Source organism: Fukomys damarensis, unplaced genomic scaffold (assembly GCF_012274545.1).
Source record: "Fukomys damarensis isolate Sample0158 unplaced genomic scaffold, DMR_v1.0_HiC HiC_scaffold_36, whole genome shotgun sequence".
NCBI lineage: Eukaryota > Metazoa > Chordata > Mammalia > Rodentia > Bathyergidae > Fukomys > Fukomys damarensis.
In genome coordinates this window covers 40,582,620-40,599,790 of record NW_022900948.1, presented here as the reverse complement: position 1 = coordinate 40,599,790, position 17,171 = coordinate 40,582,620, and the positions used below count along the sequence as shown (strand labels likewise).

The 17,171-nt window shown below is 38.6% G+C and overlaps 1 protein-coding gene across 10 annotated transcripts in view; it reads right to left on the bottom strand.

Annotated features, from left to right (window-relative positions):
• Positions 1 to 14,532, bottom strand: part of Gapvd1 (GTPase activating protein and VPS9 domains 1) — a 54,685-nt gene extending 40,153 nt beyond the window's left edge. For 6 of the 10 annotated variants that reach the window (XM_033759041.1, XM_033759044.1, XM_033759042.1 and 3 more), the window contains exons 1-7: positions 14,315 to 14,532; positions 10,661 to 11,504; positions 7,964 to 8,050; positions 6,498 to 6,632; positions 6,179 to 6,368; positions 3,856 to 3,936; positions 1,931 to 2,091 (exon numbers count right to left, since the gene is read on the bottom strand). In XM_033759041.1, the coding sequence (XP_033614932.1) occupies positions 1,931 to 2,091; positions 3,856 to 3,936; positions 6,179 to 6,368; positions 6,498 to 6,632; positions 7,964 to 8,050; positions 10,661 to 11,504; positions 14,315 to 14,499 (1,683 nt within the window). In that variant the 5' untranslated portion in view covers positions 14,500 to 14,532. The remainder of the gene's footprint in view (positions 1 to 1,930; positions 2,092 to 3,855; positions 3,937 to 6,178; positions 6,369 to 6,497; positions 6,633 to 7,963; positions 8,051 to 10,660; positions 11,505 to 14,314) is intronic. The other 4 variants (XM_010613535.3, XM_010613538.3, XM_010613537.3 and 1 more) reach the window with 1 other exon arrangement.
• Positions 14,533 to 17,171: the final 2,639 nt, after the last annotated feature.

The following is a 17,171-nucleotide window of genomic DNA, read 5'->3' as shown; positions in this document are numbered from 1 at the left end:
AAAACCACACAGGCATGATTCTTTGAGAATAAAGTTCAAAGTGCTCTCTCAGGTACCAACAAACTACGTAGGAACACAAGCTGCTGTCTTCTGGGGAGCTACTGAGTGGGGAAAGCGGATGGTAAGGTAAACTGTCACAGAGCTCTCTTGACAAAATGCTGCAGTTTTTTCTTCATTCAGCATTCCGTTGGTTATATTTTTTATTAGATTCCACAATTCCAAAAAAGTGGATTCTGACAGCTTTTGCCAGCTTGCTCCTTTGTCTGTGTGTGCAGGGGTGGAGTTCTGGAGTCTGACAGTTCTCTTCCCTATCAACCACACCACAATCCTTAACAGTTCACCAGCCACCACCATCACTTTATCAACATCACTACTACTGGTCATTTCTTCCCAGGCCAGTAATGATTTTTTTTTTAAATAAGCATTCATGGGCCGGGGATTCAGCTCAGTAGTTCCACCACCTGCCTCGCAAGCGCAAGGTCCCAAGTTCAATCCCAGGTACCAAACACAAAAAAGTATTCAAAATAAAAAAAGGGCCAGGGATTTAGCTCAATGGTTCTGCCGCCTGCCTCTCAAGAGACTCAGGTCCTGAGTCTGATCCCCGGAACCAAAAAAAACAAAAATAAAATAAAAATAAAACTGGGGATGTATCTCAGCGGCACACCATGTGCCCAGCAAGCTTGAGGCCCTGAGTTTGATTCCTGGTATCAAAAAAAGAAAAAAAAAAAGACTAAAAATAAGCATTCACTACTGAGTAAAGATGCTGTACCCTTTTCAGGTAGACACTCTGTAAGAAGGCCCTTCTTTCTTCAGAGAGTCAAGATTTCTACTTCTTCCCATTTGCCTTTATGCCATGATTTTGTATAGACAACTTAAAACTGATCCTCATATAATCAAGCCTATTTCTTTTTAAAAAGTGACTTTATTCTTTTAGTCTTCTCTTACATTTTCTTCCTGAACAGCTAAAGAATTTTTTTTCAACTAAAAATTTTTTAAACATGGTAACACACACCTATAATCTCAACATTTTGGGAGGATGAGGCAGAATGACTGAAAATTTAAGACCAGGTAGGCAACTAAATGAGACACTGTCTCAAAAAGTAAAAAAGGGTTAGGGATGTTACGCAGTACAAAGGCTCTGTGTTCAATCCCCAGAACCTACCCCAAAAACAAAACTAACAAACACAATTTTTAGCTCTGTAAAGTAGAAAGCTTTACAATGCTAGTAAACCACCAGAAAGAAAAATAACATAAAACATTTCCTATGGATCACTGAAAAATCTCTTCAATCTCCAAATCACAATTTCATAGCTTCTTGTCTCTTCTATTGCTAAGAAAATCCCTCTTACTATGGTCTGTTTGCCAACTCCAGTGCTACAGATGTATTAAAGTGCAGGGCCTCCTCCACAATTACATTATTTCCAAGGAGCTTAACATTTGATGACATGTCATGGTAGGCCCATAGAAGATAATAAGGAAGATGCATTAAATGCATTGCTATAATCTAAACGTTTGAGTTCTCTCAAAATTCACATGGTGAAACTCTAACCTCTGAAGTGATGGTATTTGGAGGTGGGGCCTCTAGGTGGATGATCAGATCACCCGTGAATGGGATTAGTGAGTACCCTTAAGCCCAAGAGACCTCATCTGCCCTCTGCACCATGTGAGAGCAGAGTGAGACAGAGCCATCTATAAACCACAAATCGGACCTCACAAGACACTGAATCTCCCTTGATCTTGTTCATCCTAGCCTCTAGGACTGCAAGAAATAAATTTCTATTATTTATTAACTACCCAACCTCTAGTATTTTTTTTAGAGCAGTATGAACATAAGCAGTGACTTATAGAATCAAGTAACCATTAGTTGGAAGAGAACAACCTGCTTCTTAACATTGATGACTATAAGTTAAACGTAGTAATACATTCATACCTCGTTTTCTGACATCATTCCCGGAGTAAGCTGGGGACTGGTTCCTAAGGAAATGACCAACACCTCTTCTGGTTGTACCTCCTGGATGGTTTCTTGAGATGATCCTTCATGGTCCATATGCAGGTCCATAAGCATATTAGTGCGGCTTCTGCTCCGAGTTGCTTTAAAAAAATCAAAAAAGGTAATTCAGATAAACTCAAAATGAAAAATGGCACACAATAAAAAATGTATTTCCTAATTGTGTTGGAACATTGCACATGCACCAAGAAAAATGTGAAAATATGGACAAGAAAAAAAATAAAGCAAAGCTAAAAACTAGACTCTACCCCAAGCCATCCTTGGTAACTCCTTCAAAACTGATCATTAGAAATAAAGATTCAGATCCACTAGACAGGGAGAGCTAATGACCACATCTGTAGTGCAGCAAACATATTCTAATCAATTTAAGACCTTGGGGTAGCAAGAAAAGCATTATCTTGCTTCTTATCTTTTTAAGATAACAATTTTTTCCTATAAAACACTTTAAATGTCGTAAGTTTCTCATACTACAGCAATGAATGTAATTACTATGAACTACAAATATATACTAATAAAAATATTATAAAAGTTTTCCATACTAATAACTTACAAGCATTAGAAACTTCCATGTGGAAACCTAATAACCATATAAAGTAATATATTTTTATTAGACACCTATTGACAAAACTAGAGTCAGTTTTTGTTTTTGTTTTTTTAAGAGTTTTTGAAAACACATTTTTACCCCCCTTGAAAGGTATTAACCTCTTTCCAAAGATACAGAGATTTTCTTATGCTTGGCTATGAGGTCCTTTCTGCTTTATGGAAACATTTTAAATTAATAAATGATTCAATTATTTTACTGTTTTCCTTCTACCTACAATTAAACAAGCACTACTCATTTCTAAAATAATCCATCCTTCCTAGCACTCAGGAAGCTAAAGCAGGAAGACTGCTGCAGTTCAAGGCCATCCTGGATTATATAGTGAGTTCAAGGCCAGTGTGAACTATATAATGAGACATTACCACTCAAAAAAAAAAAAAAATCAATCAATAGCTGCTTGCCTTGCAAGCGCAAGGTTCTGAGTTCAATCACCAGTACAAAAGAAAAAAGATCAATCAATAAAATAAAATAATCTGGCCTATGTATCTTTTAAGAACCTTCAGACACTGAAGGATTTCTATTGCTTGTGATAATGTTTCTAAGAGTTTTGGTCTTCTATAATAAGTTTCATCTTTTCTAAAACACCAACAAAATTCAATATAATCAGAATACTAAAACCCACTTTCTCTATAACATAATCAAAGCACACACACACACACAAAAGTGAAAGCACTCCATAGTAATAAGTCCTTTAAACTTTGATAGTTTGCCTCCTTAAAGAAAGAGGCAAAAGGGCAGGGGATTTAGCTCAGTGGTTCTGTCGCTTGCCTTGCAAGAAAGAGGCAGAAATATAAACAGTTACCTTCAATTTACAAAAAGAGGTAGAGGGCCGGGGATTTAGCTCAGGGGCTCTGCTGCCTGCCTCGCAAGCGCGAGGTCCTGAGTTCAATCCCTGGTACAAAAAAAAAAAAAAAAAGACAAAAAGAGGTAGAAATATAATACTAATATATCTATTCCTTAGTTACTTTTAGTTTAAAAACAATAGCAGCCAACAACTTCTAAGTCTAAAATAATAGGTCCATTCACATCTTTCTTTGTGGCTCTCATTTTCTACTGAATCATGAACTTGAATTCTACTTCATGAGTAGATCCATTAATCTTAACTTTATATGTAAAAATGCAAGCGATCAAATTTCATGTAGCAAACTTACATAAAGCAAAAGCAACATGCACATGGAATACACTTGTATAAATCATTTCTTAAATAAAGGTTACATAAGAAGAGGGAGAATAGCCTATTACCCACCAAATGGGGCTACTAGTGTTATATGAGCAGTAAGATTGGAGGCTGAGGAATCCCAGGCAGTGATGGCTGCTAACTGTTGTCCTAGGTTGCGAAGGCATTAAATAGAAAGAAAATCAACCCTTTGAACAATGGATACACTTTTTAAATATGAAAAAATGCAATGACCAGGTGACATAACTACACAAGGTTATACTAGGCAAACATCTGAAATTTACTTTCCCTTAGATCCATATTTAATGACACTTTTGAATGACAGAGAATAAAATAGCTAATGTAAGGAAATAAACAATGGGGAAAAATCTATTTACCAAAAAGCATTTATTTCTTCATGTCAACAGAATATAAATACCCCAAACTATTAAAAATTGCTAAGTGTAAAACATCATTTTTTTCCATTTTGAATTATGAAACTAACATTTTGGGATGACAGAGAAAACAAAAGACTTGAAGAATGTGCTATTACATTCCTATTGGTGATGTGACTCCACCTCATGTTAAATGTAAGGTTGATTAATTTTAAGAAATTTCTAATGAAATCTCATTCTTCAAGATGTATACATCATCATGACTACTCATGCTCACTGAATGTTGCTGAGCTCTTATCACTGCAGCCACTAAAACACTCCTGCTGCCTGGTCTAACTGCTTTTCCCCTGGGGTTTACTCTGCCTCACTCCCATTCATCCCAGGAGAGTGTAAAAATCACCTGGAAACCATTCTGATACCACTGCCACTTGAGTTTGGCTTTCCACACCCCTCAAGCTTATCCCCACCGAACACTTAGTACCTTGAAGGACACTGGTTGCTTGTTCTCCCCACTCGCCTACCAGCAGATAACTTGAGGATAACTGTGTCCTAAAGGTCTTAGTGTCCCAGGGTATAACACAGTGCCTCGTGTGCAGGACAGTGACTATGTCACCCTCACAGGATGTTTGAATCGATTAAATTAAATGACTTTTATAAAGTGCTTATCCAATGTCTAGAATGTATCACGTTTTTGTTTTTTTCTTTTCCAGTACCAGGGATCAAACTCAGGACCTTACGCTTGCAATCCAGGTGCAGTGCCACTGAGCTAAAACCCTGGCCCACCTATCACGTTTTAACTTTTTGTTTATATAAACACACAACAAATACTTACAAGATGAATAAAGCTTAAATCTAATTCTTAAATACATGACAAGATAAAATGAAATGCTTTATTTTATAACATTAAAATATCTTAGCTAGGGCCAGGGATTTAGCTCAGTGGTTCTCCACCTGTGCTGCAAGCAAAAGGTCCTGAGTTCGATCTCCATACCAAAAAAAAAAAATCTTAGCTCAGTTGATAAATGACTGACTAGTAATAAAAACAATAAAGGAAAATGGCAACTATTATCTCCCATTTAATTAATAGAAACTCACAAGAATGTTATTTTGGACTGGGAATATAGTAGTAGGTCCACTATAAACAAGTTTCATTGCAAGAGAATTGCTTGTAAGTTGGATTTGTTTGTAAGCTGACAGTGAGTCACAGTACCTCTTTTTTTTTTTTGGTTTTTTTGAGACAAGACTCTCACTATGTACTTGACACTGACCTGGAACTCACTGTGTAGCCCAGGCTGGTCTCGAACTCACAGTGATCCTCCTGCCTCAGCCTCCCGAGTGCTGGGATTACAGGTGTGCGCCACCACGCCCAGCTCACAGCACCTCTTGAAAGTTTGCAACTTGAAGGTTTGTAGGTCAGGGACTTTCTGTATGGTTCAGTGGTAAACCATCTCCCTAGCTAACAGCGACGGTGAACCTATGGCACGTGTCCTGCAGCTGGCTGTCTGTATCACTGAAAGCTCTAAAAAATTTGCCATTACTGGCTTTGGATGTTTGTCACCAGTGCCATAAATACACACACATAAAGAATTGTTTATTACATTACTTGGAACTTTGTAGAAGAGAGTGTGCTACCTAATTTTAAGAATTACGGCTGGGGATTTAGCTCAGTGGTACTGTGCCTGCCTCGCAAGCGCAAAGTCCTGAGTTCAATCTCCAGCACTGAGGGGGAAAAAAAAAGACTACTTACAACCAATGATATATATTTTAAAGAAAAGACACTAAAATCCAAAGTTTACTTCAGGTGACATGATTTCAATAAATTATGAAAAATACGTCTAGCTAAAAGTAAAGCCTACAGATAAACCTTAACTAATCTGGTATGGCTTTTAAAATTTAAAATACCATCAATAAACATGAAGAGAAAGACATTTCCAAAATATTTAAAACTATATTGCAAAACACAAAGAAGGGCTAATAAAGAAGTATTAAAGAAAAGCCTTATAAGAAATCCTCATTACCAATAGGTAATCGATTCTTCTTATTTGCTGGGGTGGTTGCCGGAGAGAGCTGAGGAGTACTGTAGGGAGTCATTTCTAAACTGCTGCTTTTTCCTGGCTTAGCCTGGGGTAGGTTTGCCAACAAATTGTCAAGAGCCATTCTATCTTCTCTCAGTTGATCTCCAGACATCACACTCTTCATAAAATTCACCTGGCAAAAGCAAAGGACATTAGCCAGTGGAATCAATTTTTCAAGTATAGTATGTATTTCTGACACAAGGTACTCATCTATTACTCTGCTCATTCTTAGCTGAAAGAATTTTGAGAAAATTCTATTTACCAGAGTAAGAAGCTGGCTGTAGGTTATATAAACTACAGTTCTGCTCAACCCTTCCAGAAGATTAACAGAGGACATTGGAGGCGTCTCCACTGCACGGCCCCCAATCACAACATCAAGGAAAGCAGCAACACAGCTCTGTTAAATTAGAAAAAGATCAAAGTAAAATACTTCAACTTTAAAATACTAGAATAAAACTTCTGATTAAAGTGGAGAAGCACCAAAAAAGTTTGAGGTCTTGAAAACTATTTAAAAATCCAACATTTAAAGAAATGAAACTATGTATTGATACAGAATATTCTCAAAATATTCTGGCAAGCAAAACAAACATTACAGAACATTATACACACTATGCCTACCATTTCTGAAAAACGGAGGGAAGTGGTGAGTGGGAGAATATATGTAGGAATTTGCTTATATAATTACAGACCTCTAGAAGGATGCACAAAAGACTAGTAACTTCCAGAACCTTTTGGAGGATGTAAAGACTAGAGATGAAAAATGAAAGGCAAATTTCACTGTATAATCTTTAATTTTTTAAACCAAGTACCAAGTTGAATGTTCTGTATAGCCTACTTAAAATCTGATAAAATTTTTATTTTAAGCAAACTAAACAATGCATAAATGTTAATTTATGAAAGACACTAAAAATTATACAAATTATTGATGGTTGATATAACTACAGATTTAATTTAGTGGCAATTTTGTTTATTTGTTTGTAGATAGGGTCTTGCTATATAGTTCAGGCTGGCCTTGAACTATGGAGCCCAGGCTAGCCTTGAATTCACAGTGATCCCTCCTGCTTCACCTTTTCAGATGCTGGGACTACAGGTGTGTACCAACCTTGCTCACCTGGCAATTTTTTAAAATAAACTTTAAAAAATAAAATAATAGTACTTTGATTCTTCTTACAATGACAACTCTTTGTTACTTTAATAAAGGAGAGTTAGTAATCTCTAGTGAGCCAAGCAAGCGTGGTGGCACTTGCCTATAATCCCAGCACTCAGGAGGCTGGGACACGAAGAAGGTGGCTGCAAGTTCGAGGCCAGCCTGTGTTATAAAGTAAACCCTGCTTCAAAAAAAACTAATCTCTAGTCAAACTGTTCTAAATTTAAATGCTGCTAAATCAATAATGTAGCTAATTAAAAATATAATTACTGTATTATTTATTTATTTATATATCATCTAAGGACAAGATTTAATAAAGGAAACAGGTTCACTGCTGGGCGTGGTGGCACAGAATTGTAATCCCAGCACTCAGGAAGCAGAGGCAGGAGGACTGCCACAAGTTTGAGGCCAGCCTGAGCTGTACATAGTGAGTTCAGGGCCAGCCTGAACTACAAAGCAAGACTCTGTCTCAAAAATAAAAAAAAAGAAAGAAAGAAAAAAATAAAAGAAAACAGGTTCACTAATACCTCACAAAGGTATTCTATGAACAATACTTCACAGAGCACAGTGCTCATTCTTACTTTGTCAAATTTTCCAAGGCTGCTTTTCGTTCGGGGATCTCCTTCTTCGGAGCCAGTCATTGCTAACTGCTGCAACAGGCGGCCAACCTGCAGCCCAAAACAGTGGCATACACAAGCTATACACACTTACAGCTTCTGCTCTGTGAAAGCATTCCTGTTCTCATCTTAAAATCTATTTCATAATATTTACACCAATATGATTAGGCATTCAAAATAGTGTCTCCCCAATAAAATGTGTACCAATCATGTCATGTCAGATTAAGAGTTATGGAGAGGAGGGCCGGGTTTTTAGCTCAGTAGTGCCACTACCTGCATCACAAGCGCAAGGTCCTCAGTTTAATCCCCAGTATCAAAAAAAAAAGTAAAGAAAATTTAAAATATAATACATTTGCTTCTGACATGTTAAATTAAAGGAATTTTTAAATTTATAAAAATTACTCATTAAATTACTTCAAGTTAATATGAAGAAGTTTTTCCTACAGGGTCCCTAAAGCAAGCATTCAAGATGGAATAGTCTTTACCTAATAAAAGCAAACAATTCCCACAGAACATAAGCTGCTCAGTAAAGTAAATGTTGGGGTCAGGGATTTAGCTCAGTGGTTCCACCGCCTGCCTTGCAAGCTCAAGGTCCTGAGTTAAATCCTCAGTATCAAAAAAAAAAAAAAGAACAGTTAAGTAAATGCTAATGCACAGAGCAAGTTTCTTACTGCCAAAAGTAACTGTTAATCCAATCTCTTTAAGGACAACATGCTGAAAGTAAATATCACTATAGAATCATCTTTTTAGTATCTGAAAGGAACTCTCATTCCACTCATTTTGAAAATAGAAATTCAATCTTCACTGAAAGGATGAAAAGTGGGCTGGGGAGTAAGCTCAGTGGTTCCACCGTCTCCCTCGAAAGCACAAGGTCCCAAGTTTGATCCCCAGTACCGAAAAAAAAAAAAAAGAAATGGTGAAAGTAAAACTATGAATGTGATTCACAGATGCCAATAAATTAATAATTTTATTTTAGGGATTTCTATACAGTGAATCGCTGAATACCCCAAGATGACACAACGAATCGTGAAAAAAAAAAGGTTCATTACCTAAAAAATAAATCCAAAGATGGTCTATCTGATCTCTTCACTACAGTGGGGGATATGATAAAAGGCTGGGGGTGAAGCTCAGTAGTAGAACACATTCTTATTATGTGTGCCTGGGTTCAATTCCCAGCACCAACAAACACATTAAAATATGATCAAAATATTCCCAGCAGAAATAAAGACATGACTTCAGTAGTTCAGATAATCAGAGATAGCAGGAACAGACATCAAAATATCCTCTTTATGAAACTCCTAGATCTACAAGTATTTGAGATTTCAGCATTTAGAGATTTTAGAAAGGCAGGGAAAGTGGGAGGGGTAGGGGAAAGGAAGTAAGGGAAAAGAAAACATATGAGAAAAGAAAAAAAAAGGAAACAAAGTCTTTGTAAATAGGGAAGGGTGGAGGGGGTGAAGGGAAGGCAGAGGAATGAGGAAAAAAATGAGAACCAAGATCTGTCATTTAAAGGTACAAGATCCCAATGATAAATATAACTGTACTGTACACTTAAAAAGTATCAATAAAGGGCTGGGGACTTAGCTGAGTGGTTCCACTGAGAAAAGAAAAAAAAAGGAAACAAAGTCTTTGTAAATAGGGAAGGGTGGAGGGGGTGAAGGGAAGGCAGAGGAATGAGGAAAAAAATGAGAACCAAGATCTGTCATTTAAAGGTACAAGATCCCAATGATAAATATAACTGTACTGTACACTTAAAAAGTATCAATAAAGGGCTGGGGACTTAGCTGAGTGGTTCCACTGCCTGCCTTGCAAGCGCAAGGTCCTGAGTTTGATCCCCGGTACCAAGAAAAAAAGAAAGTCATTTTAAAGTGGGATTTAGATCAGTGGTTCCAGCATTTGCCTTGCAAGTGCAAGAGCCTGAGTTCGATCCCCGGTACCCTCCAAAAAAAAAAAAAAAGTAACAATTAACTCAATGAAAAAAATAGAGGTTTTTAGAAAGGCAATGTGTATCAAATCCAAGAGTGTATCACATCTAGTACTGTAGAGCCCTAGAGTCAAACACATTACAACAAAACCTAAATATTCACTAGCAATAAAAGGAATACCAATTATAAATAGCCTCATATTAGTTCAGCTCAGGTTTCCTTTACCAAATGAGGTATAAAGGACACTCAGCTTTCAATAGTTGTGGATTTTTAAATTATAGAAAAGGGATAGTCATTGAGCATGGTGGTGCACTCCTGTAACACCAGCACTTGGGAGGCTAAGAAAGGAGGAACGCCATGAGTTCAAAGAAGTCTGAGCTACACAGTGAATTCAATAAAAGGGGAAACAGGGTCCAGGGGTTTAGCTGTGGTTCTGCCGCCTGCCTCACAAGTGCAAGGCCATGAGTTCAATCTCCAGTATCAAAAAAAGGGGGCTGGGGTGGTAAAAACTTGTTTTAGAAAATTGAACCAGCTACACATTTAAGTATGAGGACTCCATTTAAAAACACAGAATGTTTTATAACTACAGTATTTAAAAATCCCAGTATGATTGCTTTCATTTCAGCATAGTTTGAGAAAAATGTATGGCAAGAAGATATAAACATTGTCTTATTTTCTGTTCCCATGCCTCCTACCCAAATAAACTGATTTTAAAGTAATAATAGCAAAAGCATACCTGCATCAGATTAAATCGTGCCACCTCATTAATGGGAGCATCAGAAATTATTCCATACTGTTCTGGATTGACAACTGCAGGACAAATAAAGCAAGCCAGCAGGAGATCGGTACACATCGCTCTGACCTCCCCTATGTCCAGTCTGTCCACACAGGACAGGGTTTTGTACATCTGTGATACAATCCACCTGAGACTATGTGGAAAGCAGTATGTATTCTGTTTGAGATAACCAATAAATTTGTTCACTAGAGCCACCAGTTTGGCCTCATTGGAATCCACCATCTCCTGAACCTTTTGCCTGAATCTGTCTGAGCCTTTCTCCCCAAAGAGTTTTTCCTGCTGAGATGGAGAGAATCTCTCAATTAGCTTGTTTGGATCTGTTTCTAGATGATCTTCATCTTCAACAAGCAATTGCATTATTGGCTCATGTAAAGTAGCTGTGAGGAAAAGTTTGGCAGAAAACAGTCCTTCAGAAAAAAGTTTAAATAAGATACTGAAGGCACAAGTTCCTCTCCTCAAAAGTCGCCTGGGGTTGTCACTTTCTTTAAGTTCAAATTCAATCAAGTATCGCAAAACCTGAAGGAGGTAGCTTTCATCTTCCTGCATAATACAGTTGCCATACAGGGAGGTAAAAACTGTGTAAATAACACTCTGTGTGTTCTCCTGATTAAGTTTCTCGCCAGCAACTAAAGAGGAGGCAATAAGACGAGGATTTTCCCTTAATCGACTCAAGAATTCGCCATAAGCAGTCTCCTGAAATCCCAATTGCTTATATCCATCAACAAACTGTGTATCTTCCAAAATCTTGGCATGTTGGCAACATTCAGCAGGGGATGCTTCAGCACTGAAAAAAAGGAAACAAGCAAAATAATATCAGTAATAATATAACACACATACTATATTGAAACATGGGAATATGAGCAGATTATAGTCCCAAGAATGGGGCCACTCTCAATTACTACAATATTTTAGATTAATATGATGTGAATGAGTAAAGATAGACAAAACTAAAAAGTACAAAAAAGGCCAATCCTTCATATTAAGTTCAATAAAAAGTATCAGTTTATAGGTTCTAACAACTATTGCCATGGCTGCACTCTATGAATTAAATTTAAATTTTGCTACACTTAAAAACTGCTTGTTGGGGTCAGGGGTTTAGCTCAGTGGTTCTGACGACTGCCTCGCAAGCGCCAAATCCTGAGTTCGATCCCCAGTACCAAAATAAACAAAAAACAAACAAAAATGCTTATTTATGGACACAAGAAAGTGTATAAATATTCAAGTACAAGACCACACTGTACTACGCTATGTATAGAAAGACTCAGTCTCAAAACAAACAAAAAACGGTGGCACATGCCTATAGTCTCAGCTACTTGGGAGGCTGAGGTAGGAGGATCAGCTGAGTCCCAGAGTTTAAGACCAGCCTTGACAACACAGTAAGATCTCATCTCACCAACAAAACAATACCCAGACTGAATTCCAAATTTGCTCTAGTTTGGCTACGGAAAAAAAAGTTTTTACCACTGAACTTGGACCATCTGTGCCTCTAGGAAGCTGAGAATGGAAGAGTTTCAAATAATAAAGAGTGAATTTTTCCTGTAGGTAAAGAGAATGCATAAAAAGTTTATTTTCTTTAATATGGGCAAAAAAAATTAAAACACATTCCTTGGAACAGAGCTGTGGAAAACTTTTTAAGGGATGTGGTAAATGAATAAATGTACTCAGTAAAATTGACAAAATATTTTTAAGATATATAAACACAAACGAAAGGTGCTGGTCAGTCTTAACATTTTACAGTATTTGAGAAAACAATTGTTAAAGTGTTCTTGCGGAGTAACTGACCAAAAAGGAAGGATTAGGGCTGGGGATTTAGCTCAGTGGTGCTGCCGCCTGCTGTGCAAGCGCAAGGACCTAAGTTTGATCCCTGGCACCAAAAAAGAAGAAGGATGAGTCTCTGTGGTGAAGGACACCACATGCAAATCAGTGAAGAGTGAAAGTCAGATAGTGCACCTCACTCTCCAGGAGCCACAGCTCAAGATGCACTGTGAAATGATTTAACAGTGTATCCTGGACAGTCTTTCTTCCTCCTCCTATTTATTTTTTGTTTGTTTGTTTGTTGTATTTATAGTCTGATTTAAAACAATTATATTCAAGTTGGTTAATTTTAGTTATGTAACAACATGACATGAAAGAGGAAAACAACCTTTAAAGGGACTGTGCCTATGGTTTAATTCACTAAGAAGTTTTATTTTCTTGATTTTTTTTTTTTCGGTACCAGGGATGGAACTCAGGACCTGGTGCTTGCCAGGCAGGTGCAGCACCACTGAGCTATATCCCTGGCTCTGAAAAGTTTTATCTTCTTGTAAGTCAAGTTCAGTAAAATGTGTTTTTCATTTCATGTGTTCAAAAGAAAATTTAGAGTACCCCAAATATTTCTGCATGCCCCTTCCCAGTTAGTATCACTTTGTGACATTAATAACCATTACTCTGATTTCCATTTTGAAAGATTATTCCTGTCTTTTTTGTTTCCCCAGTACCAGGAATTGAACTCAGGACTTGTACTTGCAAGGCAGGCGCAGTGCCACTGAGCTAAATTCCTGGCCCTCTTTGTCTCTTTTTTTAAGGGGTGTTCTGAGACAGGATCTCACTATGCAGTCCAGCCTTGAACTCACTATGTAGCCTCAAATGGCTCAAACTCCCAATGATTCTCCTGCCTTAGCCTTCCAAGTGCTGGGATTACAGGTGTGTGCCACCATGCCCAGCTCTTGTCTCTTTTTAAATTTCATATAAATAGAATCATACAGTCAGTATTCTTTTGTATCTGGCTTCTTAACATACTGCAGCATTACTTTTTATTTTTTTATTGAGGATTGAACCAGGAGCATTTGCACTGAACTACATCCCAGCTTCCCAGTTTTTAGATTTTGGTCTTTTGTTTTTTTAATGAAAGGGTGTCATTAAGCCACTAAATTGCACAGGATGCGACTTGAACTTGGGATCCTCCTGCCTTAGTCTCCCATAGAACTGGGATTATAGACATACGTCATCACACCTGGCTAACACTATTATTCTTAAAGTTAAAAATGCTATAAAAAAAAATAAAACTGCTTAAGACAACAGAAAATAAGGTATTAACACAATGTATAAATGGTTTCTAAACCTGAAAAGTAGATACACAATATCAAAATACAAAAATGTATATTTAAATACAAGAAAAGTAAAACGTAAGACTATTCTGTGCAACAGAATGTTACATATACAAAGACACAAAACTAACTTAGTGTCAGGTAAAATGTTAATGCTTAATCTATGGTTTTTTGTTTTGTTTTGTTGGTTTTTTTGAGATGAGGTCTCACTATGCAGTTCAGGCTGGCCTTGAACTCACTATGTAGCCAAGGCTGGCCTCAAACTCCCAGTGATCCTCCTACCTCAGCCTCTCAAGTACTGGGATTACAGGCATGTGCCACTATGCCCAGCAAAGCTATGGTTTTCTATAGCCACATTTAACTAATAAAGTATGCATGTTTTATAAGCAAAGACTCATCTTAACACTGATTTAAAGTATGTAGTGTGTACTTCATTTAGTTACAGTTCACAATCAGCACAGAATTATAATGGTTCACAAAATATATGATCTGAAAATCTTTTCTTTACCTGGTTATGATGAGCCGATCCAAATTAATTCTCTGTTGCTTCGCAATCCATGCTGTACGATACAACTTCTCAGCAGTCTTAAGTACATCTGCATTGAGCCTCTGAATGAGCTGTTTCTCAGAGTTCACGTACAAGCGCTCCTGCTTGAGGTGATGGGCCAGTGTATGAATATCTAACTTCACCATCTTCAGATGTGGGAAAGGTTCAAAGGCCAATCACTAAGAGAAAAAGACAAAATTTTGAAAGTTTACATCATGGAAATTATTTTCTAACATCAAAGGGGTTAGGAGAGTACATTAAGATTTAGATTACAGTGCTTGGATTATAGGCGTTGGCCACAACACCTGGTGTAGATTAACAATTTTAAATTATGATTCATCAATTTTTGAACAGTCTTTCTTATTTGTTTGTTTGTTTATTTTAAGAAATGGGCTCTCACTTATGTTGCCCAGGCTGGCCCTGAACTTCTGAGTTCCAGGGACTCCTGCCTCAATCTCCCAACTAACTGGGACTAAAGGCACATGCCACTGTGTCCAACTTTTTTATTTTAATAAATTATTGATAACTTGGGAAAGTTTCGAGTATTACCATCTAACCTACTGCTTCCAAGAAACACTTTCTATACTTTGTCAATTTCCCAACTAACTATACAAAGCCCTTATTCTAAATTTCTTCCATTGTTAAGTCCCTTGTATCACTTTCCTTTGAAAATATTATCAGTATGTCTACTTCACTACAAAGCCGTGGTGCACACTGAAAGAAAATGGTGACATATAGACATACATTATGTTACCACAGTCTATAGAAAATGCACATCAACTCTGCAGACTTCCACATGGGAGCTCTTAACACCTCAAGAGGACTCTAATCCATAGGCTAAGAACAGAATCACTGGTCTAATAGTCTTACTTATGAGAGGTATCACAATGAAAACAGTACTGAAATGAGCTGTTAAATGCTTCATTAATTAGTTCTATATACTGACAATATAGTGTACATTCTCTGAACCCTAATTTTGTAATACATAAAATGTAGGCAAAAAGCAGCTTTTATTTTATGCCAAGAATAAGAAACATATTACTACATGCATACAAAAAAAAATACCCTAATCTGTGCCTCAAAGAATTTTATTTTTTTTTATTGGCAGGTGTAAGTGATTAAACCCAAGACCTAGTACATGCTAGGACTTTCTAATCTAGGAGGATGAGGCAGGCATGCAAGCAAACAGCTGCCACCAAATGCTATGAATATTCTGCTAGACGTTTCCACAAGGTACATTAAGGATGAGGGTCAAGAAATGACTAAAGAGCCGGGCATAGTGACACATGCCTGTAATCCCAGCACTTGGGAGGCTGAGGCAGGAGGATCGCTGTGAGTTGGAGATCAGCCTGGGCTACATAGTGAGTACCACGTCAGTCTCAACTACATAGGGAGACCCTGTCTCAAAAGAAACAAAACAAAACAAAAAAACAAGCCCAGCCACTTAGGAGATCAAGGCAGAGCAGAAGGAAAAGAAGCAGCAACTGAAGCAGAGGAACCAGCAGAAAATGGCCTTCAGGGAGCTGAAGTCCACTTTCAAATAAGAAGGCCTGTAGCCACCCTAGCCCAAGGCCGAAGGGGTAGCCAAGGGGAGAGGACAAGGGCTGCACGGGGGAGGACAAGAGCTCCACAAAGGAGGCCAGGCCTGAATCTCCACCTGTCTAGCCACTACTAAAAACCTGTATCATGAATGAAGCTAGTTAAGGAATCTCAGGAGTGGCCTGCCACTACCCACTTCTGTCCACTTCCAAGACAGTAAGCCCAGTACTGCTCCTTCCTAGCCCAGCCCTTCTTGGCCATCCTGCAACCTCACTCCAGCTGCCCTTCCTCCTGTTCCAGCTGCTCTGGGCCACCATGCCTGCCCTGCCTCATCATCCTCTCCCGCCCACTTGCTCTAAGCTGCCCCAACTCTGACAGCTCTTTCCTAGACCGGGACAGCAGCCATGGGAAGAACTGTAGCTGCCACCTGAGAGAAAGACCCATGGGCTTATGGCAGGCACAGAGGGCCCCCTCCCCAAGGCCTTTCCTCCAGCTCTGCCCCCTCTAAATGCCTGAATACGAGAGCTTCTACTGAATACTGGCCAGACCCAGACCCAGACCCTGAGAGACAGAAACACCACTCCCTAGCACTCCCTACAATGTGAAGGTCCTAGGAGGCCTCAGAGAGAGAAGGATGAGGAGGGACTGGCCCTCACAGGGAGGGAACCAGTACTTCATTTCCATTCTCCAGGGGCCCCTCAGTTTGCCTGGAAGTGTCTGGGTGTACAGCACTAGGGAGCAGAGCCTACCCCACTTTTACACCATGTTTCATGAGTGATGCTCCCTGCTTTGTCACCAGCAAGTGGCTCATGCTCCTGCTTATCTCACCCACCCATCCCAGGAAGCATGGGGATCCTGTGATACCACCAGATTGACCAAAGCCAAGCCCACACCACCAGATGTTCCCCTGTAACTCTGAGTGCCTGCTCACACGTGTGTCTGGTTTTATGAGACAGGGTCTTGCTATGTAGTTCAGGCTGGCCTCAAACTCATGGCCATCTTTCTGCTTCAGCCTCCTAAGTACAGGGATTACAGGCATGTACTACACCTGGTCTAGAAATTTTCCATAATTAAAAAAAGAGAGCCAGATGCAGTGGTCTATTCCTGTAATCCCAGCCACTCAGGAGGCTGAACCAGGCAGATCACAAATTGAAGTCCAAGCTGAGCAATTTAGTAAGAACTGCCTCTGCTGGGGATTTGGCTCAGTGGTTCCACTGCCTGCCTCACAAGCACAAGGGCCCGAGTTTGATCCCTGGTACCAAAAAAAAAAAAAAAAAAA